Consider the following 21,550-nt stretch of genomic DNA (forward strand, 5'->3'; position numbering starts at 1 on the left):
CAAGAGAAAAAATTCAATGAAGATAGTATCTGCAACCTAATCAAGACAATATCAATTAGCAGTAGGCTTGACCGGACTGACGGCCAACACCATTTGTTAATGAGGAGAGAGAGGCAGAGACGTATTGCGTTTCATGTGGTAGAGAGCAGCCTTGAACTGGAAGAAGCAAAAACGGTGGAAAATATTCAACCTTTTTCAATGGGAAAGGCCGCGAGAAGCGCACTTTGAGACCAAAATAAACCAAAAAAAAAGAACTCACAAAACTCCTTTCCACTTTGCTTCAGTGCGTACCCAACTCCCCCACTTTCCCCTCCAAACTTTTCTTCCAAAAACAATTTCCATGGAATTCAACCCCAAAAAAGACACTCCATCTTCTTCATTTCCCATATCCCTTTCTTCTTCTCCATCCCCAACCATGGCTTTCAACTCCAAATTCCAAAAGAAATCCACTGTTTCCCTCTCCCACTGCAATCTCTGTACCACCCTTTTCTTCATCGTTCTCTTCACAGTCCCCACTCTGTTTCTCCTCCACACTTCCACCATCTCTGTCTGCTCCCTTTCTACCTCCACCGCCCGCCTGAACTCATGGTTTGGAGACCTTCGCGATGCTCAATTTTCGTGGAATCGCCTAGCTTTCTCTGAAGATCTTCCCCCACCTGTTGCTCTCAAAATTGCTGTCTTCTCAAGAAAATGGCCGATCGGAACAACCCCAGGTGGAATGGAGCGACATGCTTATACGCTTCACACGGCTCTGTCTCGCCGTGGCCATCGCGTTCATGTTTTCACCTCACCACTGCCCGATTATGGCGTTGTTCAAAACCTCTCGTCTGCAACTTCAGCGCCGTACATCCATTGGCACGACGGTGAACCAGGCCGGTGGCGCTACAACAAAGCTTGGGAGCAATACGAAGAAGAAAACCGCCGAGAACCGTTCGACGTTGTTCACACAGAAAGCGTTGCACTTCCTCACGGAGTAGCCAAAAAGCTCTCGAATCTCGCAGTTTCTTGGCATGGGATTGCCCTAGAGAGCTTGCAATCGGACTTATTCCAGGACCTAGCACGCCGGCCGAACGAGCCGATGTCGCCGGCCTTCAACATGAATATTCAAGGCGATGTCCCGAAGGTACTGAACGAGATTCGATTCTTCAAAAATTACGCTCACCACGTCGCGATTAGCGACAGTTGCGGAGAGATGCTCCGAGATGTGTACCAAATTCCAAGCAGAAGAGTCCATGTGATCGTCAATGGCGTCGACGAGGACGATTTCGGCGAGGATTTCAAATTAGGTCAAGAATTTAGGGCTCGAATCGGAATACCTGGAAACGCAAGTCTAGTCCTCGGAGTCGCCGGAAGATTAGTGAAAGACAAAGGCCATCCGCTACTTCACGAAGCTTTCTCCATCATCACAGAGCAGCATCCGAACATCTACCTGATCGTCGCCGGAGCAGGACCATGGGAACAGCGGTACAGGGATCTAGGTCCTCGAGTTCTGGTTTTAGGATCGATGAGTCCGTCAGAACTTAGGGCTTTCTACAATTCGATCGACATCTTCGTGAATCCAACGCTACGGCCACAGGGATTGGACCTGACTCTGATGGAGGCTATGGCAAGCGGGAAACCTGTAATGGCGTCAAGGTTTCCGAGCATAAAGGGCACCATTGTTGTTGATGATGAGTACGGATTCCTCTTCGCTCCAAATGTGGAATCATTGGTGGAGACGCTGGAAGTGGTAGCTAAAGAGGGTTCCGATCGGTTGAGGCGCCGGGGAAAGGCCTGCCGGCGATATGCGGCGTCCATGTTCACCGCTCGGAAGATGGCTCTGGCTTATGAGAGGCTATTTCTCTGCATCAGATATGAAGCTTTTTGTAATTATCCTTAAAAAGGGAAGGTTAATTTTGTTCAAATTTGAATGTTGGGATCAACCATTTCTTTTCATAATTTGAAATTTTTACCCATTAAAAGTTAATAAAAAGTTGGTGCATAGAATTTCTAGCTCTGCCTCTATAACAAAAATTCTCATAATCATTGGCTTAGCGTGAGTGCAAAGTCCATAATGCCCAATTCCAGAGGAATTTTGAAGGTTCGTTTTCACAAACCAACTCCAAGGAGTGGGGGTATAAGAGTAAAATGACAAATTCACCTCATTGGGATTTAGGAAATGGGTAGCCTCTATTTTCAGCTATAAATACAAAACAGGCCCATCTTCACTTACCTTATTTGGAGAAGATATGGCTTGGCCACTGCATTTGTGAGAGAGGCTCAGACAATGAACTCCATGTTCTTCACGTAAGACCCTTCAACTCTCACCCCCATGATCTAATTTCTCCTGTTTTATGAATCTGTTTTTCTACAAGAACAAATAATTTTAAGAACATCAGAAATTTGTTTATCATTCATATTTTTCATCATGATCTTGTCCTTGATCTGCAACAAGAATTCTGCAGACCAAAACTAAGGAGAGCAATTGAACCAACTCAACTAGGTCCATTTGAAGTAGAAATCGAAAAATAATCCGTTAGTTCGGCTTCGATAAATTTCGTAGTGTCCAATAGGTTCAGTCGGGCAGTTAGTTCGATTACAGGGGGCAGTGAGATGTATACAAAAATACATAAGATATATCGGTATAGTACATTACCTTGTTTTACTGACTTCGTTGCATTGTTTGGCACACCCATTGGGCGAAAGGGCTTCCTCTTCTCCAGATATGATGAGGGAGAGAGTTGAAACAGAAAGCAAGGAACTGAAGAGTAACGAGAGCAATGTGTATAACGGCCCAAGACCACCGCTAGCCGATATTGTCTTCTTTGGGCTTTCACTTTCGGGCTTCACCTTAAGGTTTTTAAAACGCGTTTGCTAGGAAGAGGTTTCTACACGCTTATAAAGAATACTTCATTCTCCTCCCCAATCAATGTGGGATCTCACCATGTGAGGGATGAGGTAGCCACATGGATGCTCAATGGACAAACTGGAGTTTATTATCCAAAAGGCCACGAGAAGATCCTCGAGAGCATTCCTGATGGAGGTGGGGCTGCAGTTAACACCCAGATCAATTGGTTCAGTGACAAGAACAGTTAAAGGCATGTTTAACAAGGGCCTGTAGCTCCATCCAAGACTACCTAATTGCTTCTGAATTCACAAAAGGGAAATAGAGCTAGGCCCTTTCAAGAGTCAAGAACAATCACAGACAGCTCAAGAACAAATGTGCAACCTATGCACCAAATCCAATCCTGTTCAAGTAAGGTGGTCGTATATGTTTTTCCTTCGAGCCAAAAAATTCTTTATATGTGAGTGTCCATGCCTACTTACACGCACCTTGACTAACCACTGGACCATATTACATTTAGTTGACAAAGAAATTGATCAAAAGATGGAGTAGATGAACTTACACGTTCATGCAGATGAGAGCCATTTCTGCTTTCCATTCCAATCTGTGCATAGAAGCAGTTCTTATGAACAACTCTCAAATACGACATTTTCCCCTGCGAACCAGCCACGTATAATTTACATCAACACAATAAATACTCAGTTAAAAGTTATGGAAAATCTAGATATAAACAAGAAAATTACATACGAGATCTAATATGTTTACCAATTTTCATCACTGGGTTTGGGTCGGAGATGCTATGACACTCTATCATTAAACAAACTGCCATCTTTTTCTATCGGTGAGGATCTCAACTGATCGCCTTATGTTATCGACGCACTATTTCAATAGGCAGCTAAGCATTTCCTGATCTGTTAAAAAACAATATCAAATTTTCAGAACATATGCTTCACCGGTAGCCGACGTATAAACTAATGACATTATATACAAAGTGGAAATAGAACACGCTATAAAACAAAGCCTACCAACCTGCAGACACTAAAGACGTCTCTTCCATTTTTGGCTATTTCGTTTGGATGAGAGAAGGCGGATAGCCTCCGATATTTCCGAATGAATAAAGAAAACGATACCGATGGATCTTGTCACTGATGAAATAAAAATCAATGATAGAACAGAGGTAGAAATTTCAGATCAGTTGAACGTGAAGCAATAATCACATTATCAACAGAATTTAATGAGGTAATGAGAAACCTCTGTAAAAATTTGATCAGTCTTGGCTAGCAATTGTAGGTCGATTCCAACCGTGTACGAGAGTAGTGTAAGTAATTTCATCTAAAGATAATCGAGCCGTGGACATTTGATCACAGATTTTATAAGCTTCATCCATGTCCTTCCCCTTGTATAATCCATTAGTCAAGGTATTGTAAGTAACAACATCTGGGACGATTCCACTTTCTTTCATCTTGCTCAGAAGCTTATTAGCTTCTTCCATATTCCCTAATTTACAGTACCCGTCAATCATGACCGTGTACGTAAATTTATTAGGTCGTATGTTAAAAGAGATCATTTCAAGCAAAGTAGATTCAGCAATATCCATTCGCCCTAGCTTACAATAACCGCCAATTAACGCAGTATAACAAACAACATTCGTCAACAATCCCTCCCCTCTCATTTCATCGATAAGCTGTTTCGCTTCTTCAACACGGCCAACGTTGCACATACCGTGTATTAGAGATGAATACGTGGAACAAGTTGGAAACATTCCCTTACTTTTCATATCATCACGAACTTGCAAAGCTGCAACAACATTTCCGCTATGACAGTTTGCTCTGATTAATATATTATAGACAATGGTACTTAGCTCCATTTTCTTAGTGACCATCTCATTGAATAATTCTTCAACATCTTCCATTCTGTTAGCTTTACAATAACCATCCATCATTACCCCATAAGTGTAAACATTAGAAACCAATCCATTAGCTTTGAATTCATCCCAAAGCTTAATAGCACCATCCAATTTTCCTGCATTACACAGTCCATGCAATAGCAAATTGCAAGTGTAGATGTCTGGTTCAATGCCTAGCTTAGTCATCTCGTCTTTAAGTCTAAAGCATTCCTCGACTTTTCCCGCTTTGCAATAACCTAAAATGAGTGTATTGTATGTGATCCGATCCAATGGAAAACCCCTCTCCAACATCTCCTTGAGTATTCTCACAGCCTCCTGCAAATTACCAGCTCCACAAAGTCCATGTATTAGAGCGTTAGAGGTCGCTGTATTCGCTGGAGAGCCTTTCTCCAATAACCTAAACCAAAGCTCAGTTGCGTCTAAATGTTTACCATCCTTACAGAGTCCACATACCAATATGGTCAACAGATGATCACTAGGCCTGAAGTTCTTTGATAACATCACCATGGTAAATCGCAATGCAGAATCGAATCTCGACTCTGTACATAACCAGTGGATAACCGAATAACAAGTAACACGGTTTATAGATAGCCCTTGAGATAATATCTCCTCTAGAGAATTCTCCGCTCGCTCGATTTGATTACTCTTGCAAAACCCTATCATGAGAGAATATAAAGTAACTGAAGTATGAGTTATATTTTTGGATATCATCACATCTCTAATCTTAAGAGCTTCATTGATATTGCCCATTTTGCAGTATCCATCAATTAAAGTATTGTACACAACTGCATTCGGAACAAAACCCGTGTCTACCATTTCATTTAAAACGTGATTTGCTTCGTCAAATTTTTCGAGTTTTGTCAAACCATTAATAAGCACACTATAAGTTATAAGACTTGGCTTTACCCCTTCTATGATCATCTTCTCCTTGAGCTTGAAGGCATCATCTAATCTCCCATTCTGGCAAAAACCATGAATAATACTATTATAAGTAACAACATTAGGAGAAATACCTGACTTCTCCATTTTCAAGAATAACTCAATGGCATTTTCCATCTTCCCTCCCTTGCACAGAGCGTTTATTACATTCGTAAACAAGAAAACATCTGGACGAACACCACGGGACATCACTTCAAATACTTCACAACATTTTTCAAGTTCGTTATCCTTCACCAAAGAGCTCAATAAAAAATTGCAAGTTTTCAATGACGGAAAAATTCCCTTCTGAGCAAACAAATAAAACGCATCAACAGCGCAACCAAATCCAAGATTCCTGAATTGTGTGCTGTATACATGTATCAACAAATCAAAAGCCTGTGTCCATTCAAACCGCCCAACAACTGAAGTTAAACCTAACAATGCATTAGCTATCTCAATGTGAAGCTTATTCAAATCGAAATTCAACACCGGGAGCTTCCCATCTATCAAACGAATCAGAAGCAATCTCGCGGGGGGTAAAAACTTGGAATTGATAAGCAAAAGAACTAATATACAATAAGAACGAATGGTAAACCGAAATTTGAAAGAGTCAGAAGCAAAGTAGAAGAAGTTAAGACAAGTTTTGGGATTGGCTTTCAATCCAACGGAGAAGAACATCCGATCAAACTCAAGAGGAGACAAATGAGGCAACAGAGCTCTACATTTAGAAGAGTCCAGAGACGAATTAGAGAGAATAGAAGATACCGAATATAACAACTGATCCTGGAGCTGCCATGGCGGCTCCTGGTGGTGTTCTTTATGCGGTTGGGTCGATAACACACAAGCCAACCGGCGCGAGAAGGGAAACAACACAGGAACTGTCTTATTGATTTTAAATCTAGTCAAATGCATTGAAGAACAAAGGTTACAGATTAGAAGTTAACGAAGAATGGATTGAAAAGCTTAAATCAATCAAGAAAGTTGAACAGGATTGTTAAGGATGGAGGAAAAAGCTATGAGATCGGAGGCAGAGAGGGAGGAGAGGGCGGGCGGGGAAGAACGTGGAGGCCCCGGCGTTGGGCCACGAGAGAAGAAATTGAGCGGCTGATCTTGGTAGAAGTCGAAGTTTTCAAGTGCTGGAATGTAAAAATGGCGGGTTGGACAATTCCTAATTGTCAAATGGGCTTCGGCCCATATTCCTTGGACTGTTATTGGGCTTTTTATGATGACTCGGCCCATATTCTTTGGACTATTGTTGGGCTTTTTGGCAAAAAAATCAGCCGAAAATAAACATTATTAAAAAATAATTTTCTTTTAATTATTGTTCATTAAATTTCTAGATAATAATCAATATATAGCTCAAGAAAAAAATAAAAAATTCAAATTATTTTGATATTATCCTATGAATAAAGTTTTTTTTTTTTTTTTTAATGATGAATTATTAATAGAGATAGATATATCTCTTCCACAAAATTGAGATAAGGATTATATTAGTATCCACTTGAATTTGATTGTGACTGATAATTAGACCAACCATTACCATACAATAAAATATAAAAATGTCTCTTTATTTCTTGATTTTTTAATTATTTTTTTAATTACACATAAATAAATAAATCAAATTTTTAATTACACTTCGTAAGCTGGAGAGCCCAACATATTCATTACTTTTCTTGTATTATTAAAAGATTATTATTGTAATATTTTAAAATATTAATTATGGCGACCATGGTCGTCACGAATAATGTCACATGGATTGGTATAAATTATTTTTAAGAAAAGTTATGAAATATTTATTTGATTGATAGGTCCTATATGTAATTGCATGCACATCCCCCCATATATTAATACATAACTTAAAAATTAAAATATGAAATTGCAATATTTTATTAAGGGTTCGAGTTTATTTATTAAGAAAAAAAAAATATTCATTCATTATCAAGAAATTATAAATAAACTTTTCTAGTTAAAATGTATTTTTAAAATTATAGAGAGAAATCGCAATTTTATTATTATAAGTTCTTATGACTTTACTTTAAGATTTTCCAAAAAAACCTTATATTAATAAAGAGAGTATTTTATGATTATAAACTCATAATCATTTCCATGTGGGACAACATTTTAATAGGTTTGGTTAAAATTTAAAATTTTATTATTAATATTAGGATTTTATATATACTTTATTTGTTCCACCCCCACTACTTTACTGCAAGATGCATGAGACCTTATCTATCCAACCCGCTGTCATTCATTTCAATTCCTTCCCACTTTAATTTCACTTTTTGGTATATTCTCACTTTTATTCTTACTATTAAATCATTTACGTATTTAATAATTTTAATTTATTTACACGCGCGAGAAACATTTTTTTCTATCAGCTAAATGAGAACGAGAGACAGTTTATTGTTATTTTAAAATTACATTGTAATATTAAAATTTAAATTTCTAAAAAATTATGTTCTAATATTTAAATTAAAATTTTTATTATGATATTTTATATTTTTTTCATTTTATTTATAAATAAATTCTCGAAAAATAAATAAGAAATTTTGCAGATAATAATCAAAATAAGTATCTATTAATTTATATAATATAATTGTTTAGTTAATTTAATAATTATTTTATTTGCCATTTAGGTATAGATTTCACATGTGATGTGTTTCCCATCTTAATATAATTTAGAAAGAAAAATGGTTTGAAAAATTGAGGAAAAAAGTTAGCCAATTTGAGGTGAACTTTGTAGCTGGATTGAGTCCATCGCCGTCCAATTCGTGTGAACCAAAGAGCTCTGCCTTTCCTTTTCCTCTCTCCACTACACATTTTAAAACCAACCTTTTCTTCTAATTTAATTTTGCCCAATTTTTTTTTTCCAGAATATTCATTTATATCTGCATTAAATTCTTTTAATTTCTCAACAAATTCCCTAAATAATTATTGGATGAATTTTATAAATTACATTTAGTCAGTTATTGGATGAATTTTTATTTTTATAATTAAATTTCTTTTTCTTCCAATTTCTCCCCTATGGGTTTTATCTTTATTAAGAAAATATTTTAATTTTTTGTTACATTTTTTAAACAAAAAAACAAATTTTATTGACTTCTTTTTAAGTAAGGAATCTCGCAATTTAAATACCATAATTATTGATATTTCAATTTATGCTCGTCAGGAAAATTTATAAGAGGTCACCCAACATAGAATTCCCGCTCCTTAAGAGTGAAGACGTTCACTCACATGCATTCTAAATTTTTTTTTATAAGGTCACCCGACATAAAATTATTCTAAATAAAATACATTTAATCACAGAGAATCAAAATAAAAATGAATTAAACTTACAAATAAATATACATATTCAGAAGATTGAAAAATTAAACACATTAATATTGCTAACTCTCATTTAATTAAGCATTGACTACTTGATTAATTCAAAATACTTAATTAGTGATCCAAAAAATGCATTATTTTTCTTAATTATCATTATATTTTCATAATTTTTTTTTGGTAAGGACATTTTTTTGGTAAGGCTATTTGCATAAAACTCCGTCATTTTCATTTATTAACTTACTTTTCAGATCTTATATTTAAAATTTTGAATTTACATATTTTATCGGGAATATTCATCAATAATTTACATGTATTAATTTATTTGAAATTTCGTATTTAAATTTTCATATCTCAACGTGAAAAATTCAATAGTTGACACATATTCCAATATTTAATTTTTTACGTTTTGATATAAAAAATTAAGAAATAATTGACATGCTGTGAGATTTCATAAGATAATAACGAAACTGGTGTAGAAATCTCTCCCTAATAGATACATTATGACAACATACCTAATAGACTAAATAGACTAAAGCAGACCATTCATGTTTTTAAGGTTTAATATTAAAATTTTTAAAATAATAAAAGAGAAAGGGAGAAATTAAAAAGTCAATTATTTAATTTAGGAGAATAAAATTAGTAAAATTAAAAAAAAAAAAAGAAAAAAAAAAGGCATGTTACTTTGTTAACCAAAACCATGTCGGTGGGATACATGTCCTAATCGCTCACTGTCCATTGGACCATAAATGGGAGCTTTCCTTTTGACTTCCACTTGCAGACAAACAACACAACCCAATGGATACTTTTGTATTATAATACTAATTATATATAAATTATTATTACTTTTCAATTTATTCAAAAAAAAAAAAAAAAAAAAAAATATATATATATATATTATCGAAGATTCGATTCATTTATATACTTTTTATTTACTTAAACGTCATATTTATTTAAATACCGTATTCGATAGAATATTAAAAGTTTTGAGTAAAATAATATTTTAGGTAAAAAATCCCTTTAAACTGGTGAGAATAAAAATTTTAATACGACGGTAATATAAAAAGTAAATAAATCCAAAAAAAGACTTGGGAGAATTTATTCTTAACCAATAAAGTTGTGCATAGCGTATACGGTGGGCATCCATCCACCGAATAATATTTCGAGTCATTTTTAACTTGACCTATATTTAAGCAGGTCGTTGCAGAAGAGGGTGTGGGGCCCACAACGACAAGATTCGTCATTCGTGTCCGATGAAATCCGGGTCGGGTCGGGTGAACAAAAAAAAAAAAAAAAAACACGGCGAAGTTTTTACTATTATCTTTGAATTCGTTTGGCTTTGGTTGGACTTGGAAATTGGAATGAGTTGTCGGATCTTGGGTTCGACGCTCTATATCTGTAACAACACATTCTAAATATGAACATAAATCTTCAATCATTATTCATTAGTCTCTTTATAATTCTGTATATAAACAAACCCACATTTCGATTTCCAGAACCAACAAACAGAACTCCAACCCATTTCATTCCGCCATTGCTGACTTTTCCTGTTCCAGGTATTTTTATCAATCTTTTCCTCTTCTGTTCTTCATGTTCTTTGATAAATCCTTGTGGGTTTCTTGTTTTTGTTAGATTATTTCAGATATAAATCATTTTTGAAGTTGTTTTTTCCAGAAGATTTGTTGTTTATTGTGTTTTTTAATCATTTGGGTTGTTTGTTAATCAAGAAAACAAGATTAATCCATTTTTGGATTCTTATTTTGACCCAAAAACGAATTTATTTGAATGGATTTTGTTTATCTATGCAGGAAGAAGATGGGCAGTGAAAATTTTGGTTTATGGCTATTTTTTATTGCATCTCTTCAGTTTTTTATTAGAACACAGTGTACTATTGTGGGGATTACTTATGTTCGTGAACCTAGTGTCAAAGGAGCTGGTAAGAAACCCGACCCACTCGACCAACTCGACCAACTTGATCAACTCGATCGACTCAATGGACTCGAGTGTTTAATTTAGTTTTTTTGATTGAACCACTTTGTAGTTTGTTTGGATGGTAGCCCTCCAGCTTATCACTTGAGTGAAGGGTTAGGCGCTGGTGTTAACAATTGGTTGATTCAGCTAGAGGTTTGTTCTTTCACTTTGAGCTGAAAAATTCATTCAAGAATATGCATTTTTGTTGATTATTTGTTGAAACTAATTTCATTCTTAGGGAGGAGGATGGTGCAGCGATGTCAAGACTTGCGTCCTGCGTCGGGATACTCGTTTAGGTTCGTCTAAGGCCATGGCAACCGAGCTTGCGTTTTCTGGGCTTTTGAGTAACCAACGAGAATTCAATCCAGGTATAGTGTGAGATTCCATGTTACTTGGGGAGGAGAACGAGACATTCTTTACATATAGCCTTGGATGAACCGTTCGAATCTATTATCTCTGCTATAACAACAATACTTCTATGCTATAGATTTTTATAACTGGAATAGAATCAAAATTCGATACTGCGATGGATCTTCGTTCACCGGAGACGTCGAAGCCGTTGATCCCGTAAGTAGCAATGGTTTCGAACACTCCTTTACTGATCAACATTGTGAGAATGAATGATATTTACCCCTCCGTGGCATTTCTGAACTAGTGATGATACCTTGGATCAGGCAACCAATCTGCATTTCAGAGGAAAAAGAATTTTTCGGGCCGTGATCGATGATCTACTCGCCAAGGGAATGAAGAACGCGAAGAACGTATGAACCGAACCGAACTGAACTGAACTGAACTGAACTTGCTTGTTTGTTACTACACATTATGATCTATACAAGTACACCTCTCGCATCGATCTTATGTCGTTAACGCAGGCTATTCTCTCGGGATGTTCGGCCGGTGGATTAGGTTCCATTTTGCATTGTGATATCTTCAAATCTTTACTTCCTCCTACTACCAAAGTAAAGTGTGTCTCAGATGCAGGATACTTCGTCAACGTGTAAGCTCGTATTACTTCTCGTATCTCGGCTTTCGTCGTTCGTCGTTCGTGTTGATCTAATGTCATAATGTTGAATACCAGGAAAGATGTCTCTGGAGCACAGCATATCGAGGAGTTCTTTAGCGATATAGTCGCCACTCATGTATGTTCCTCTCTATCGTTCTCGACTTTCTTTGGCGTCGATGATCGATCCATTTACCATTGGAATGTTCTTCTTGCATCTTATGAACTTAACAGGGTTCAGCTAGGAATTTGCCTGTACAATGCACTTCAAAAATGAAACCCGAGTTGGTAAGTTTTCGATCGAGGAAACATGTCGTGTTCTTCGTTTCGATGAATCCTATGTTTCTCATCCAAACTTCTGCAGTGTTTCTTCCCCCAAAATGTGATTCAGCTCGTTCGGACTCCAATCTTTATTGTAAATGCAGCTTATGATTCATGGCAGGTAAAGATCATACCGTCTAAACGTGTAAATAACCCGACTTTCGAGCTCGAGTTTGTTGCTTAACTGTTTGCTGAATGAATATTCAGGTAAGGAACATTCTGGTGCCCGGTGTTGCCGATCCACGCCATATTTGGAATAACTGCAAGAACGACATCAAAAACTGCTCGTCTATTCAGCTTGAAACCTTACAAGGTAGCTCCCTCGCTGACACTCGTTCCTTTCTCCATTCGATGTGAGACCCCCACCAAATCCACCCCCTTTGAGGCCCAGTATCCTTACTGACACATCGCCTCGTGTCTACCCGCTTCAAGGAACAGCCTCCTTGCTGGCACATTGTCCGGAGTCTAACTCTGATACCTACATCGGTTGGGGAGGAGAACGAAGCACCCTTTATAAGGGCGTGGAAACCTCTCCCTACAGACGCGTTTTAAAAACCTTGAAGGGAAGCCCAAAAAGAAAAGCCCAAAGAGAACAATATCTGCTAGCGATGGGTTTGGGCCGTTACATCAAAAGTGTTTGTTTTGATCTTTCTGGTTTTGATTTAGATTTCAGGGATAAGTTTTTGAATGCATTGAATGGCTTTGGACACCCTTCATCAAGAGGATTGTTCATAGATTCTTGCTATGCGCATTGCCAAACTGAAATGCAGGAGACATGGCTAAGAGCAGACTCTCCCAAGATCAGTAACACGGTAAATTGATATCGATATCGACATCGACATCGAAAGTTATTACTCGAACGTAAACTTCATTTTCTTTGTTCTTGAAAGTACCAACTCTTTTATCAAATTTTAAAATGCAGCCCATTGCAAAGGCGATTGGAGACTGGTTTTTCGACAGGAGTGTGTTCCAGAAGATCGATTGTCCATACCCGTGTAACCCGACATGCCATAACCGCATTTTTTAAACGAAATACGACCCCTAATGACGGGTTTATTAACACAGATTACGTTATTGTTTATAACAGAGAAAAAAAAAACACAAGTATACAGTTTGAATACAATGAAGCATCATTCATCAAGAGCTCGAAAATAAGAACGAAGGCTGTCGCTGCACCGAACTCGGGGTGTGTCGTCGTTGTCGTCGTCGTCTTCGATTGTTTGAATTGTGTATTAGCTTAGCATTTTCATATTGTTTGAGCCTTTGTATTCTATGAAACTGAATATCACATAATATATTATATTCTCTCTATTTATTGTTTGAGCTTTTAATATTCAGCTGATAATCTTTAAAAGATTTGAATAGGCAACTATAAGCCAAGAACACATGCAATGAACACGCTCGTTGAACCTATAAGCCATATTACGAGTGCTTGATCAACCATGCACTGTTTCCCCCACGCTCATTTTAAGCCATCCTATATGTACCATTCCTCTCGAGTTGACTACGGTTTTGAACGTTCATGGTTGAGTACGTACTTTGTTGACTATAAGTCTTTTTAGGAACGCTTGATCAACAATGCACCATTTCCCCCATGCTGATTTTAAGTCATCCTAGATGTACCATTGCTCTCGAGTTGACTACGGGATTGAACGTTCATGGTTGAGTATGTACTTTGTTGACTATAAGTCTTCTTAGGAACGCTTGATCAACAATGCACCGTTTCCCCGCACTGATTTTAAATCATCCTAGACGTACCATTCCTCTCGAGTTGACTACGGTTTTGAACGTTCATGATTGAGTATGTATTTTAAAATAAATAGTAATAATAATTAACTCGTACTTACCATTTTTGTGATCCCATATTGATTGGAGAAGGAAACGATGTCTTGTTTTATAAGCGTGTGGAAACCTCTTATTAGCAGACACGTATTAGAACCGTGAGGCTAATAGGGATACGTAATGGGTTATAGCGGACAATATTTGTTAGCGATGGGTTTAAACTGTTACAAATGGTATTAGAGCCAGACACCGAGTGGTGTGCCAGTGAGTACGCGAGCCCCGGAGGGGGTGGACACTGGACGGTGTGCCAATGAGGACGTTGAGCTCTAAAGGGGGTGAACACTGTGCCAACGAAGACGCTAGATCCTGAAGATGGTGGATTGTGAGATCCCACATCACTTGGAGAGGGGGACTAATGATAGGGAGGACGTTGGGACCACGAAGGGATTGAGTTATGAGAAATATGCGTTTTAAAAACTTTAAGGAGAAATTTGAAACGAGAAGCCCAAAAGAGAAAGTTAGTCCAAATGTCGTCTACTAGCCGTGAGGTTGAGTTTCGTCTTAACAAATATGTAACCTAATTTGCAAGCTTTTATAAATTAAAAAACAAATAAACAATACCCTCCTAGGAGACCTAAATTCAATCATTTATAGTTTAATACAGCGTAAGAAAAATTTAGTCGTCCCGGGAAATGTCTTCAACCAATTCGGACGAACGAGATATTTGCTAGAGCTCACTGGTTCATTTCCATGGAAGCTTAAGACGTCCGGAGGGTTTCGCGTAAATGGAAGCTTGGAACAAATGGGCATCCGGCAGCAATGGCACCATCGGTAACCAGCGCCCAACGCCATGTTGAATCTATGTGCTCGGATACGTTTTTAATGGATGTTTGTTTGTTTATTGTAGGCCAGGCATCGAAGGCTGCTGTCTCGATCAATTATGATCCAACTAGACCTTCCCGCTTGCCGTCGACTATGTAAGTCGTCTGGATTTCCGCTTTGAATGTGCTCGTAACTTGCAATTTCGTTTGTTCGTTGTTGTCTAGGGTTCTTGGTGATTGATTTCTTATGCACTTCACTTTGTTGATTGACAACTTGCAATTTTTTATGCACATGTGGCTTAATTTAACATCTCATACCTTTTGTTTGCTTTTTTGGTCTCTTCTCGAGATTTGTCTGAAGGATAAAATTTAGTATTTAATTGTGATTTTATTGAAGTTTGAGCATTGAGCTGAAGCATTAGGATGGATCCCACGCATCCCTGTGTAGAATGATGCAGTCTTTGGGCATTAGACATGTTTATTTGTCTAAGCTTTTGCTTTCAATCATTATTGTATATGTTCTTTCATGATTCGTTTGTTTATTTAAAAGATCCTAATCTTTGCGTGGTTATTGTCTATACGTCCAAACTAATTGCTAATAGATATTATCCTCTTTGAGCTTCCCCTTTCGAGTTTAACTTCAAGATTATATTTTAGCCTACTGCTAGCAGATATTGTCCTGATTGAGTTTTTCCTGGCTTCCCCCTCAAGATTATATAGTCCTCTTTAAACTTTCACTTTCGACCTTCCCCTCAAGATTATATTATTCTCTTTAAGCGTTCCCTTTCGGGCTTCTCTTCAAGGCTTTTAAAACGCGTCTGTTAGTGAAAGGTTTTCACACCCTTATAAAAAACGTTTCGTTCCTCTCTCCAGCCAATGCGTGATCTTACAATCCACTCCCCTTCGGTGCTCAACGTCCTCTCTAGCACACCACTCGGTACCTAGTTCTAATACCATTTGTAACGGCCCAAGCCCATCAATAATAGATATTGTCTGCTTTGGCCAGTTACATATTGCCGCCCGCCTCACGATTTTAAAACGCATCTATTAGGAAGATGTTTCCACAACTTTACAAAGAATATTTCGTTCTCCTTTCCAATCGATGTTGGATCTCACAAGTAATATATCTAAAAGTAAAAGTACCAAGAGCAGGATAAGATATTCTCGGTGGAAAAAGAAAACCTCCCAATGCCATGGGATTACAGCAGAATAATGCTTATGGAACAGTTGAAACTGCAGAGATATTTATGTAGAAACCAAGAACACACTAGAACAGTTCTGATATCAACTAGCCTTTTCTATCTTTACCTTGAAACTTGGGATGTCTACTTTTAATCCAATATTCTCGGGCAATAGCAACCACCAAATGGACCAAAGGGCTTTTAGCTTTTTTCCACAACTCGTGAGTTGTGACATAAAGAGACTGTATTAATAAAAAAAAACAATATTAGCAATTGCTTCTCTGCCATTCATGCTGTATTAGTTACAACGTAAATATGTAGTTTGGTTTTTATCGAAACGAATCTAACATTGATGGAACTTTATTTTTCTGAGGTCTCACCTCGATTGGAGAGAGGAACAAGATATTCCTTACAAGGGCAGAGAAGCTTCTCCGTAGTAAACGTGTTTTAAAACCGTAAGAGTTAAGACAATATGTAATGAGTCAAAACAAACAATGTTTGTTAGTGATGAGCTTGAATTGTTACAAAATGATATAAGTATCAGACACCAGGCAGTGTGTCAATGAGGACATTGAGCTCCCAAGATAGGTGGATTGTGAAGTCCCACATCGACGGGAGGAGAGAACGAAACATTCATTATAGAAAAGAACACTCTTAGTTGCCTTGAAGTAAAAACCTTGTATGAATGACAAATCTAACTAATGGAAAAGAACGACAAATCCTTGACTCATTATCTAACTGATGTGGAATTTTAGCTGTTTCTTCCGTGTTTCATTACAATAATTTACTATTTCATCACTAGAATTCTTTCAACCATGAATTGACGGATGGAGAAAAATGCAAATATTTTTTCTTCAAGCAACTTTTGACTATTACAAAGCTATAAAACAAATGTTATTTGATATCGGTTAATATAGGCCTAAATTTATAGTATGCCTTGTTTTTTTTTTTTTTTTTTTTTTNAACACAAATCGACTATAAAGTTAACTAAAAAAGTGTAAATAATGTTCTTTTTGGAGCTTGCTTCACTAAATTCTTGTTTGTTCGGTTACTTCGACTTGTGGTCAGGTTTTAAATTTGAAAGTGTTGGGGGGGCTTCCTGTGCAAAATTTGTGGAAGTTTTGCATTAAAAAAGAAATAAAAGTGAATTAATTTTTTTTAGTTGCCCGCCACAATTTCAATAAAAAAAAAGAAAATGATGGGAAGATGAGAACTGGAAGACAAAGGAAGGCCCAAGAAGAAAGTACACAGAACTGAGCCCGGTGGCCCAGGGGGTGCAATTTTCGAAGGGTCGGGTGTTTGAATTTTTCCCTCAAACGGAGGCAGAGAAAACGGCATGTTCTTCGTCTTTTCGATCTGAAAATCAATCAACATCGCTCAACTCTAATTTATGTATTGCTATTAAATCCTCACTCAAAATTACGCTACATGGGTTCCTTATCATTTGCTTTGCTTCGCTTAGCATTTGGATAATCAAGAAAGGGACCCCATTTCCGTTCCACATCTCTGCTCTGCGAGTTACTTTGTCTCTTTCTCTCATCTACTCGCCACAATATGCTTCCAATCCCATGCTTTCCTTTCTTTTTTACTTTCCCAATTCTCCTTCATTCCTTTTAATCTCTCATTAATTTGAAATCGGTGTTTATGGAGTCTTTCTAGATCTGGATTGTTCGAATCTTTGCCACTTTTTGGATTTTTCCATGGAGTAGGATCGGCGTTGGTTTCGAGGGATGGGATCCAGCGGGAGTAAACCGTCGTGCAGTTCGCTGCCGTCGCCGCCGCCGTCTTCATCGTCGTTGGCGGCGACTCTTTCGAGTTCCGGGAGAATCCGGAGGAGGAGATCCAAAGGCCGGAGAGTTTTCCAGTGTTCTTGCCTTGGGACGCTCTCTGGATCGCACCATAGCGACAATGACGATAATGTACGGGATTTTCTTCCCCTTTTTTTTCAAGATGGATTGAGATTCGAATTTCTGCATCTTTGTTGGTGTTTTTTTTTTATTGTTTTGGCATTCGATTTCTGGAGAATGGACTTCATATTTGCACAAAACTTAGTAGTGTTTTAACTTTGCGTTGTCTGTTGTCTTTCGATTCATGTTAATTTTCTTGTTTATATTTCTATAGAATTCCAGCATGTTCTGCCCATGCAATTTGGATTATTGTATAAATGGTTCTTGTATTTGATTTATGATGGGCAGTTTTAATTTCTAATGATCTCTCTGAACAAAATTAGAGGTTGATTGACGATGTTCGTTATGTTCACTTGGGTTATGTGTTCTTCTGCAGGATTGTGAAAGTGATAACAAAAAGAATGCTCATTATTGTTCATCTGCAAATCATACTGCTCAAGCATTAGATCAGAAGAAAATTGAGGGTTACAGAAGGGTCAAAGCTGAGGAGTCTGTTGAAGCACCTTGCGTAACGTCGAATGTTGAACTTGATGGATGGGATCAAACCGGTGGTGCTGTTACCGCCCCTAGAGCTGGTAGTACTTCTTCCCATGCAACCTCCCTCGAACCGTTGAAGTCTTCGAGTAACTTCCTTTCTCGCTTTAGTTTTGTTCCCGGTAATGTAAGCTTCAGACTGAGTAGAGCAAGCAGGTTAGGATCATCTAGATCTTATCCTTTGTCTTCAACTAATCTCTCAATGTTGAATGACGAAGACGGGCTTCGTTTGTCGAATGGACCTGTCGGAGGCTTGGATGATCGAGATGAAATGCAGCAAGGTAGGGACTCGCTTCCTGCGTCCTTAGCTAGTGCAACTCATACTCAGTATCATGGAGATGGTCCTGCTAATTTTAGGCTAAATACACTACCTTCTGATCTTTCTACTAACTTACAAGACAATCAGGCAGTTTCTTCTACCCACAATGTGGCTCGTGATTGTGATAATGCCCGAGTAGAGCCTGATGGAAACGTTTCCCATCCTCGAAATCTACCTGAAAATGAAAGCAGTGAGATTAGACAATCTGATAGACAGACTGGATCTAGGGAACCAGTTGAACAGAATTTTCGTTTCAGTCGGACCCTTAGCGTTGGAAGACTCCGAGATAGGGTTCTTCGTAGATCATCGTTATCTGACTTCACATTGTGTCCTCAGCAACAAGAGGGAGAGGAGAGAGATGCTAGTCAGAGTGGCGATGACCGACATGTTCGGACTGCTGAGACAAGGGCTTCATCATCTGAAGATAATGCTATGACCTCTCCAACAACGTCAGGTTATCCAGCTCCTAGTCTATCTAGTTCCCTGTTTAGCACCCAAGATAATGAAATGGAAACCACTCGGCCTCGAGAAGCTAGATATCACGATTTGCTCGAACACCGGTCAAATTTCCTTGAGCGGAGAAGACGAATACGTTCCCAGGTTTGTAATTATTCTTGATGGAGTTCATTTTTATGCTATGGTAGAGATGCAATAGTATAAAAATGTTGTAATGTTGGTCTTTTTTTTCTCTCTTGAATCCACTCATTCAGGTTCGTGCCCTACAGCGGTTGGGAAGTCGCTTTGAGAACCTATCTGGGCACGAGAGATCGTGTATATTATCTGGTCGACATAGGACGGGTCATTGTACTTGTCGTATCAATAATCGTGACACAAATGTAAATGATAACACTGATGCTAGAGCTAGTATATCAAGAATTGTAATGTTAGCTGAAGCCTTATTTGAGGTAAGTCAATGTTCTGTCATCTTCTCTGCTTACTTTCCTCGCATTTTATCTATACTATTGAATCTCTGTACTTAATTTAATTAGGTTCTGGATGAAATTCACCAGCAATCTGTAGTCTTATCGTCCCGTCCTGCATCTTCGATTGGCTCTCTGCCTGCTCCGAACGATATTGTAGATTCTATGCCCGTTAAATTTTATTCCAAGTTGCAAAAGCATCAAAACGAGGAAGCTGCCCAGTAAGCATATGCTCTTTCTTGTTTAAGACATTCATTCCACATATTCTTTCGCACGCATAGCTCTTTTCGTGTTTAGTCCAACATTTGTCTGATGTGTCCCACCTTTTATACTATAAATCCACAGATGCTACATATGCCTGGTCGAGTACGATGAAGGAGACAGCATGAGAGTGTTGCCTTGCCATCATGAGTTTCACACAGCGTGTGTCGATAAGTGGCTGAAGGAAATCCACAGGTATTAACTGGTTCACATACCGTTTTCTGCATCTCGAACTGTATACAATTAGCATACATGGATGAATGCCTCATTTTCTGGTATTTTTGGAACATCATACACTGGCTTTCACAGACATCATTCATGGGGTGGGCCTGACTTGATAATACTCATATTAGATCATTGTGCCTCAACCAACGACTCGTTGAACAGTCGAACAAATGAATCCTACTTTTGACTCGATCGATGTGTATAGTTTTCATGCTACTGAAGTTCGACCATTCATGGCTTTCACATACATCATTCATGGGGTGGGCCTGACTTGATAATACTGATATTAGATACATTGTGCCTCAACCAACGACTTGTTGAACAGTCGAACAAGATCCTACTTTTGACACGATCGATGTGTATAGTTTTCATGCTACTGAAGTTCGACCATTCATGGCTTTCACAGACATCATTCATGGGGTGGGCCTGACTTGATAATACTCATATTAGATACATTGTGCCTCAACCAACGACTCGTTGAACAGTCGAACAAATGAATCCTACTTTTGACTCGATCGATGTGTATAGTTTTCACGCTACTGAAGTTCGACCATTCATGGCTTTCACATACATCATTCATGGGGTGGGCCTGACTTGATAATACTGATATTAGATACATTGTGCCTCAACCAACGACTTGTTGAACAGTCGAACAAGATCCTACTTTTGACACGATCGATGTGTATAGTTTTCATGCTACTGAAGTTCGACCATTCATGGCTTTCACAGACATCATTCATGGGGTGGGCCTGACTTGATAATACTCATATTAGATACATTGTGCCTCAACCAACGACTCGTTGAACAGTCGAACAAATGAATCCTACTTTTGACTCGATCGATGTGTATAGTTTTCACGCTACTGAAGTTCAACCAACCTGACTTGCTCGTCTGTGTTATTATGCAGGGTATGTCCACTCTGTCGAGGTGACATATGCAGCAGATCAGATGCGTTACCAGACGATGTCATGTGAAGGCAATTCATTTCGAAAACCCGCTGTCTGTGATTCTTTTTGGTTGGCTGGTGAGAATATTGCAAGGGAAAAGATGATGAATGGGTATGAAAATGATGCTGAAATTCTGGTTTTTGTTCTATGATTTGTGGTGTCCTTTTTATAAGTATTGACTTGCTAGAGTGTTGTAATGAAAATGGACCCAAAAGAGAATCTCACGAGCCTTCTTCTCCTGTCCAAGATTGTGAATAAGATAATGAAAGTCTTTTCTCTACACTTCCTGTCTTTTTCCCCACTTTTCCCCATAAATTTTGTTTTTTTTTATTGCTTAATTAACATTTTCATTTAATTTAAGAAATAAACCAAAATTTCCCATAAAATATTTT

At 38.0% G+C, this 21,550-nt stretch overlaps 4 protein-coding genes across 8 annotated transcripts; 3 read left to right on the top strand and 1 right to left on the bottom strand.

Annotated features, from left to right (window-relative positions):
- The first annotated feature begins 259 nt into the window (after positions 1–259).
- On the top strand, positions 260–1,939 carry LOC111801998 (phosphatidyl-myo-inositol mannosyltransferase). The gene has a single exon (XM_023686261.1). The coding sequence runs from the start codon at positions 341–343 to the stop codon at positions 1,877–1,879; it is 1,539 nt and encodes a 512-aa protein (XP_023542029.1). The 5' UTR covers positions 260–340; the 3' UTR covers positions 1,880–1,939.
- A 961-nt stretch (positions 1,940–2,900) lies between these two features.
- Positions 2,901–6,729, bottom strand: LOC111801979 (pentatricopeptide repeat-containing protein At4g19440, chloroplastic-like). Of its 3 annotated transcripts, XM_023686249.1 has the most exons (5): positions 4,076–6,729; positions 3,854–3,969; positions 3,590–3,735; positions 3,387–3,479; positions 2,901–3,028 (listed from the first exon to the last, which is right to left on the bottom strand). In XM_023686249.1, exon 1 carries the CDS (start codon positions 6,558–6,560, stop codon positions 4,092–4,094), a length of 2,469 nt encoding a protein of 822 aa, XP_023542017.1. In that variant the 5' UTR covers positions 6,561–6,729; the 3' UTR covers positions 2,901–3,028; positions 3,387–3,479; positions 3,590–3,735; positions 3,854–3,969; positions 4,076–4,091. The 3 variants fall into 3 exon arrangements, with proteins under 3 accessions (XP_023542017.1, XP_023542002.1, XP_023542009.1); XM_023686234.1 differs by having other exon boundaries at positions 3,854–6,729; XM_023686241.1 differs by having other exon boundaries at positions 3,572–3,735; positions 3,854–6,729.
- A 3,590-nt stretch (positions 6,730–10,319) lies between these two features.
- LOC111800679 (pectin acetylesterase 8-like) lies at positions 10,320–13,572 on the top strand. The gene is made up of 13 exons (XM_023684487.1): positions 10,320–10,525; positions 10,778–10,905; positions 11,011–11,093; positions 11,179–11,308; positions 11,428–11,507; positions 11,615–11,701; positions 11,813–11,937; positions 12,019–12,079; positions 12,175–12,228; positions 12,305–12,382; positions 12,469–12,574; positions 12,928–13,073; positions 13,184–13,572. The coding sequence occupies exons 2-13, from the start codon at positions 10,785–10,787 to the stop codon at positions 13,286–13,288; spliced, it is 1,176 nt and encodes a 391-aa protein (XP_023540255.1). The 5' UTR covers positions 10,320–10,525; positions 10,778–10,784; the 3' UTR covers positions 13,289–13,572.
- Positions 13,573–14,698: 1,126 nt separating this feature from the next.
- Positions 14,699–21,440, top strand: LOC111800659. 3 transcript variants are annotated; one of them, XM_023684460.1, is made up of 8 exons: positions 14,699–14,874; positions 14,951–15,020; positions 17,705–17,964; positions 18,329–19,405; positions 19,516–19,710; positions 19,795–19,946; positions 20,071–20,181; positions 21,119–21,440. In XM_023684460.1, the coding sequence occupies exons 3-8, from the start codon at positions 17,776–17,778 to the stop codon at positions 21,183–21,185; spliced, it is 1,791 nt and encodes a 596-aa protein (XP_023540228.1). In that variant the 5' UTR covers positions 14,699–14,874; positions 14,951–15,020; positions 17,705–17,775; the 3' UTR covers positions 21,186–21,440. The 3 variants fall into 3 exon arrangements, with proteins under 3 accessions (XP_023540228.1, XP_023540237.1, XP_023540244.1); XM_023684469.1 differs by having other exon boundaries at positions 14,956–15,020; XM_023684476.1 differs by lacking the exons at positions 14,699–14,874; positions 14,951–15,020 and having other exon boundaries at positions 17,248–17,964; positions 19,816–19,946.
- Positions 21,441–21,550: the final 110 nt, after the last annotated feature.

The sequence above is a fragment of the Cucurbita pepo genome, chromosome LG01 (genome assembly GCF_002806865.2).
Source record: "Cucurbita pepo subsp. pepo cultivar mu-cu-16 chromosome LG01, ASM280686v2, whole genome shotgun sequence".
Classification (NCBI taxonomy): domain Eukaryota; kingdom Viridiplantae; phylum Streptophyta; class Magnoliopsida; order Cucurbitales; family Cucurbitaceae; genus Cucurbita; species Cucurbita pepo.

Bases quoted from the DNA above. Each gene is read 5' to 3' on its own strand.
- LOC111801998 (XM_023686261.1), top strand. From the start codon at position 341: ATGGAATTCAACCCCAAAAAAGACACTCCATCTTCTTCATTTCCCATA.
- LOC111801979 (XM_023686249.1), bottom strand. From the start codon at position 6,560: ATGCATTTGACTAGATTTAAAATCAATAAGACAGTTCCTGTGTTGTTT.
- LOC111800679 (XM_023684487.1), top strand. From the start codon at position 10,785: ATGGGCAGTGAAAATTTTGGTTTATGGCTATTTTTTATTGCATCTCTT. The intron at 11,309-11,427 runs GTATAGTGTGAG...TCTATGCTATAG, and splicing joins CCAACGAGAATTCAATCCAG to ATTTTTATAACTGGAATAGA. The intron at 11,508-11,614 runs GTAAGTAGCAAT...ACCTTGGATCAG, and splicing joins ACGTCGAAGCCGTTGATCCC to GCAACCAATCTGCATTTCAG.
- LOC111800659 (XM_023684460.1), top strand. From the start codon at position 17,776: ATGGGATCCAGCGGGAGTAAACCGTCGTGCAGTTCGCTGCCGTCGCCG. The intron at 17,965-18,328 runs GTACGGGATTTT...GTTCTTCTGCAG, and splicing joins ATAGCGACAATGACGATAAT to GATTGTGAAAGTGATAACAA. The intron at 19,406-19,515 runs GTTTGTAATTAT...CCACTCATTCAG, and splicing joins GAAGACGAATACGTTCCCAG to GTTCGTGCCCTACAGCGGTT.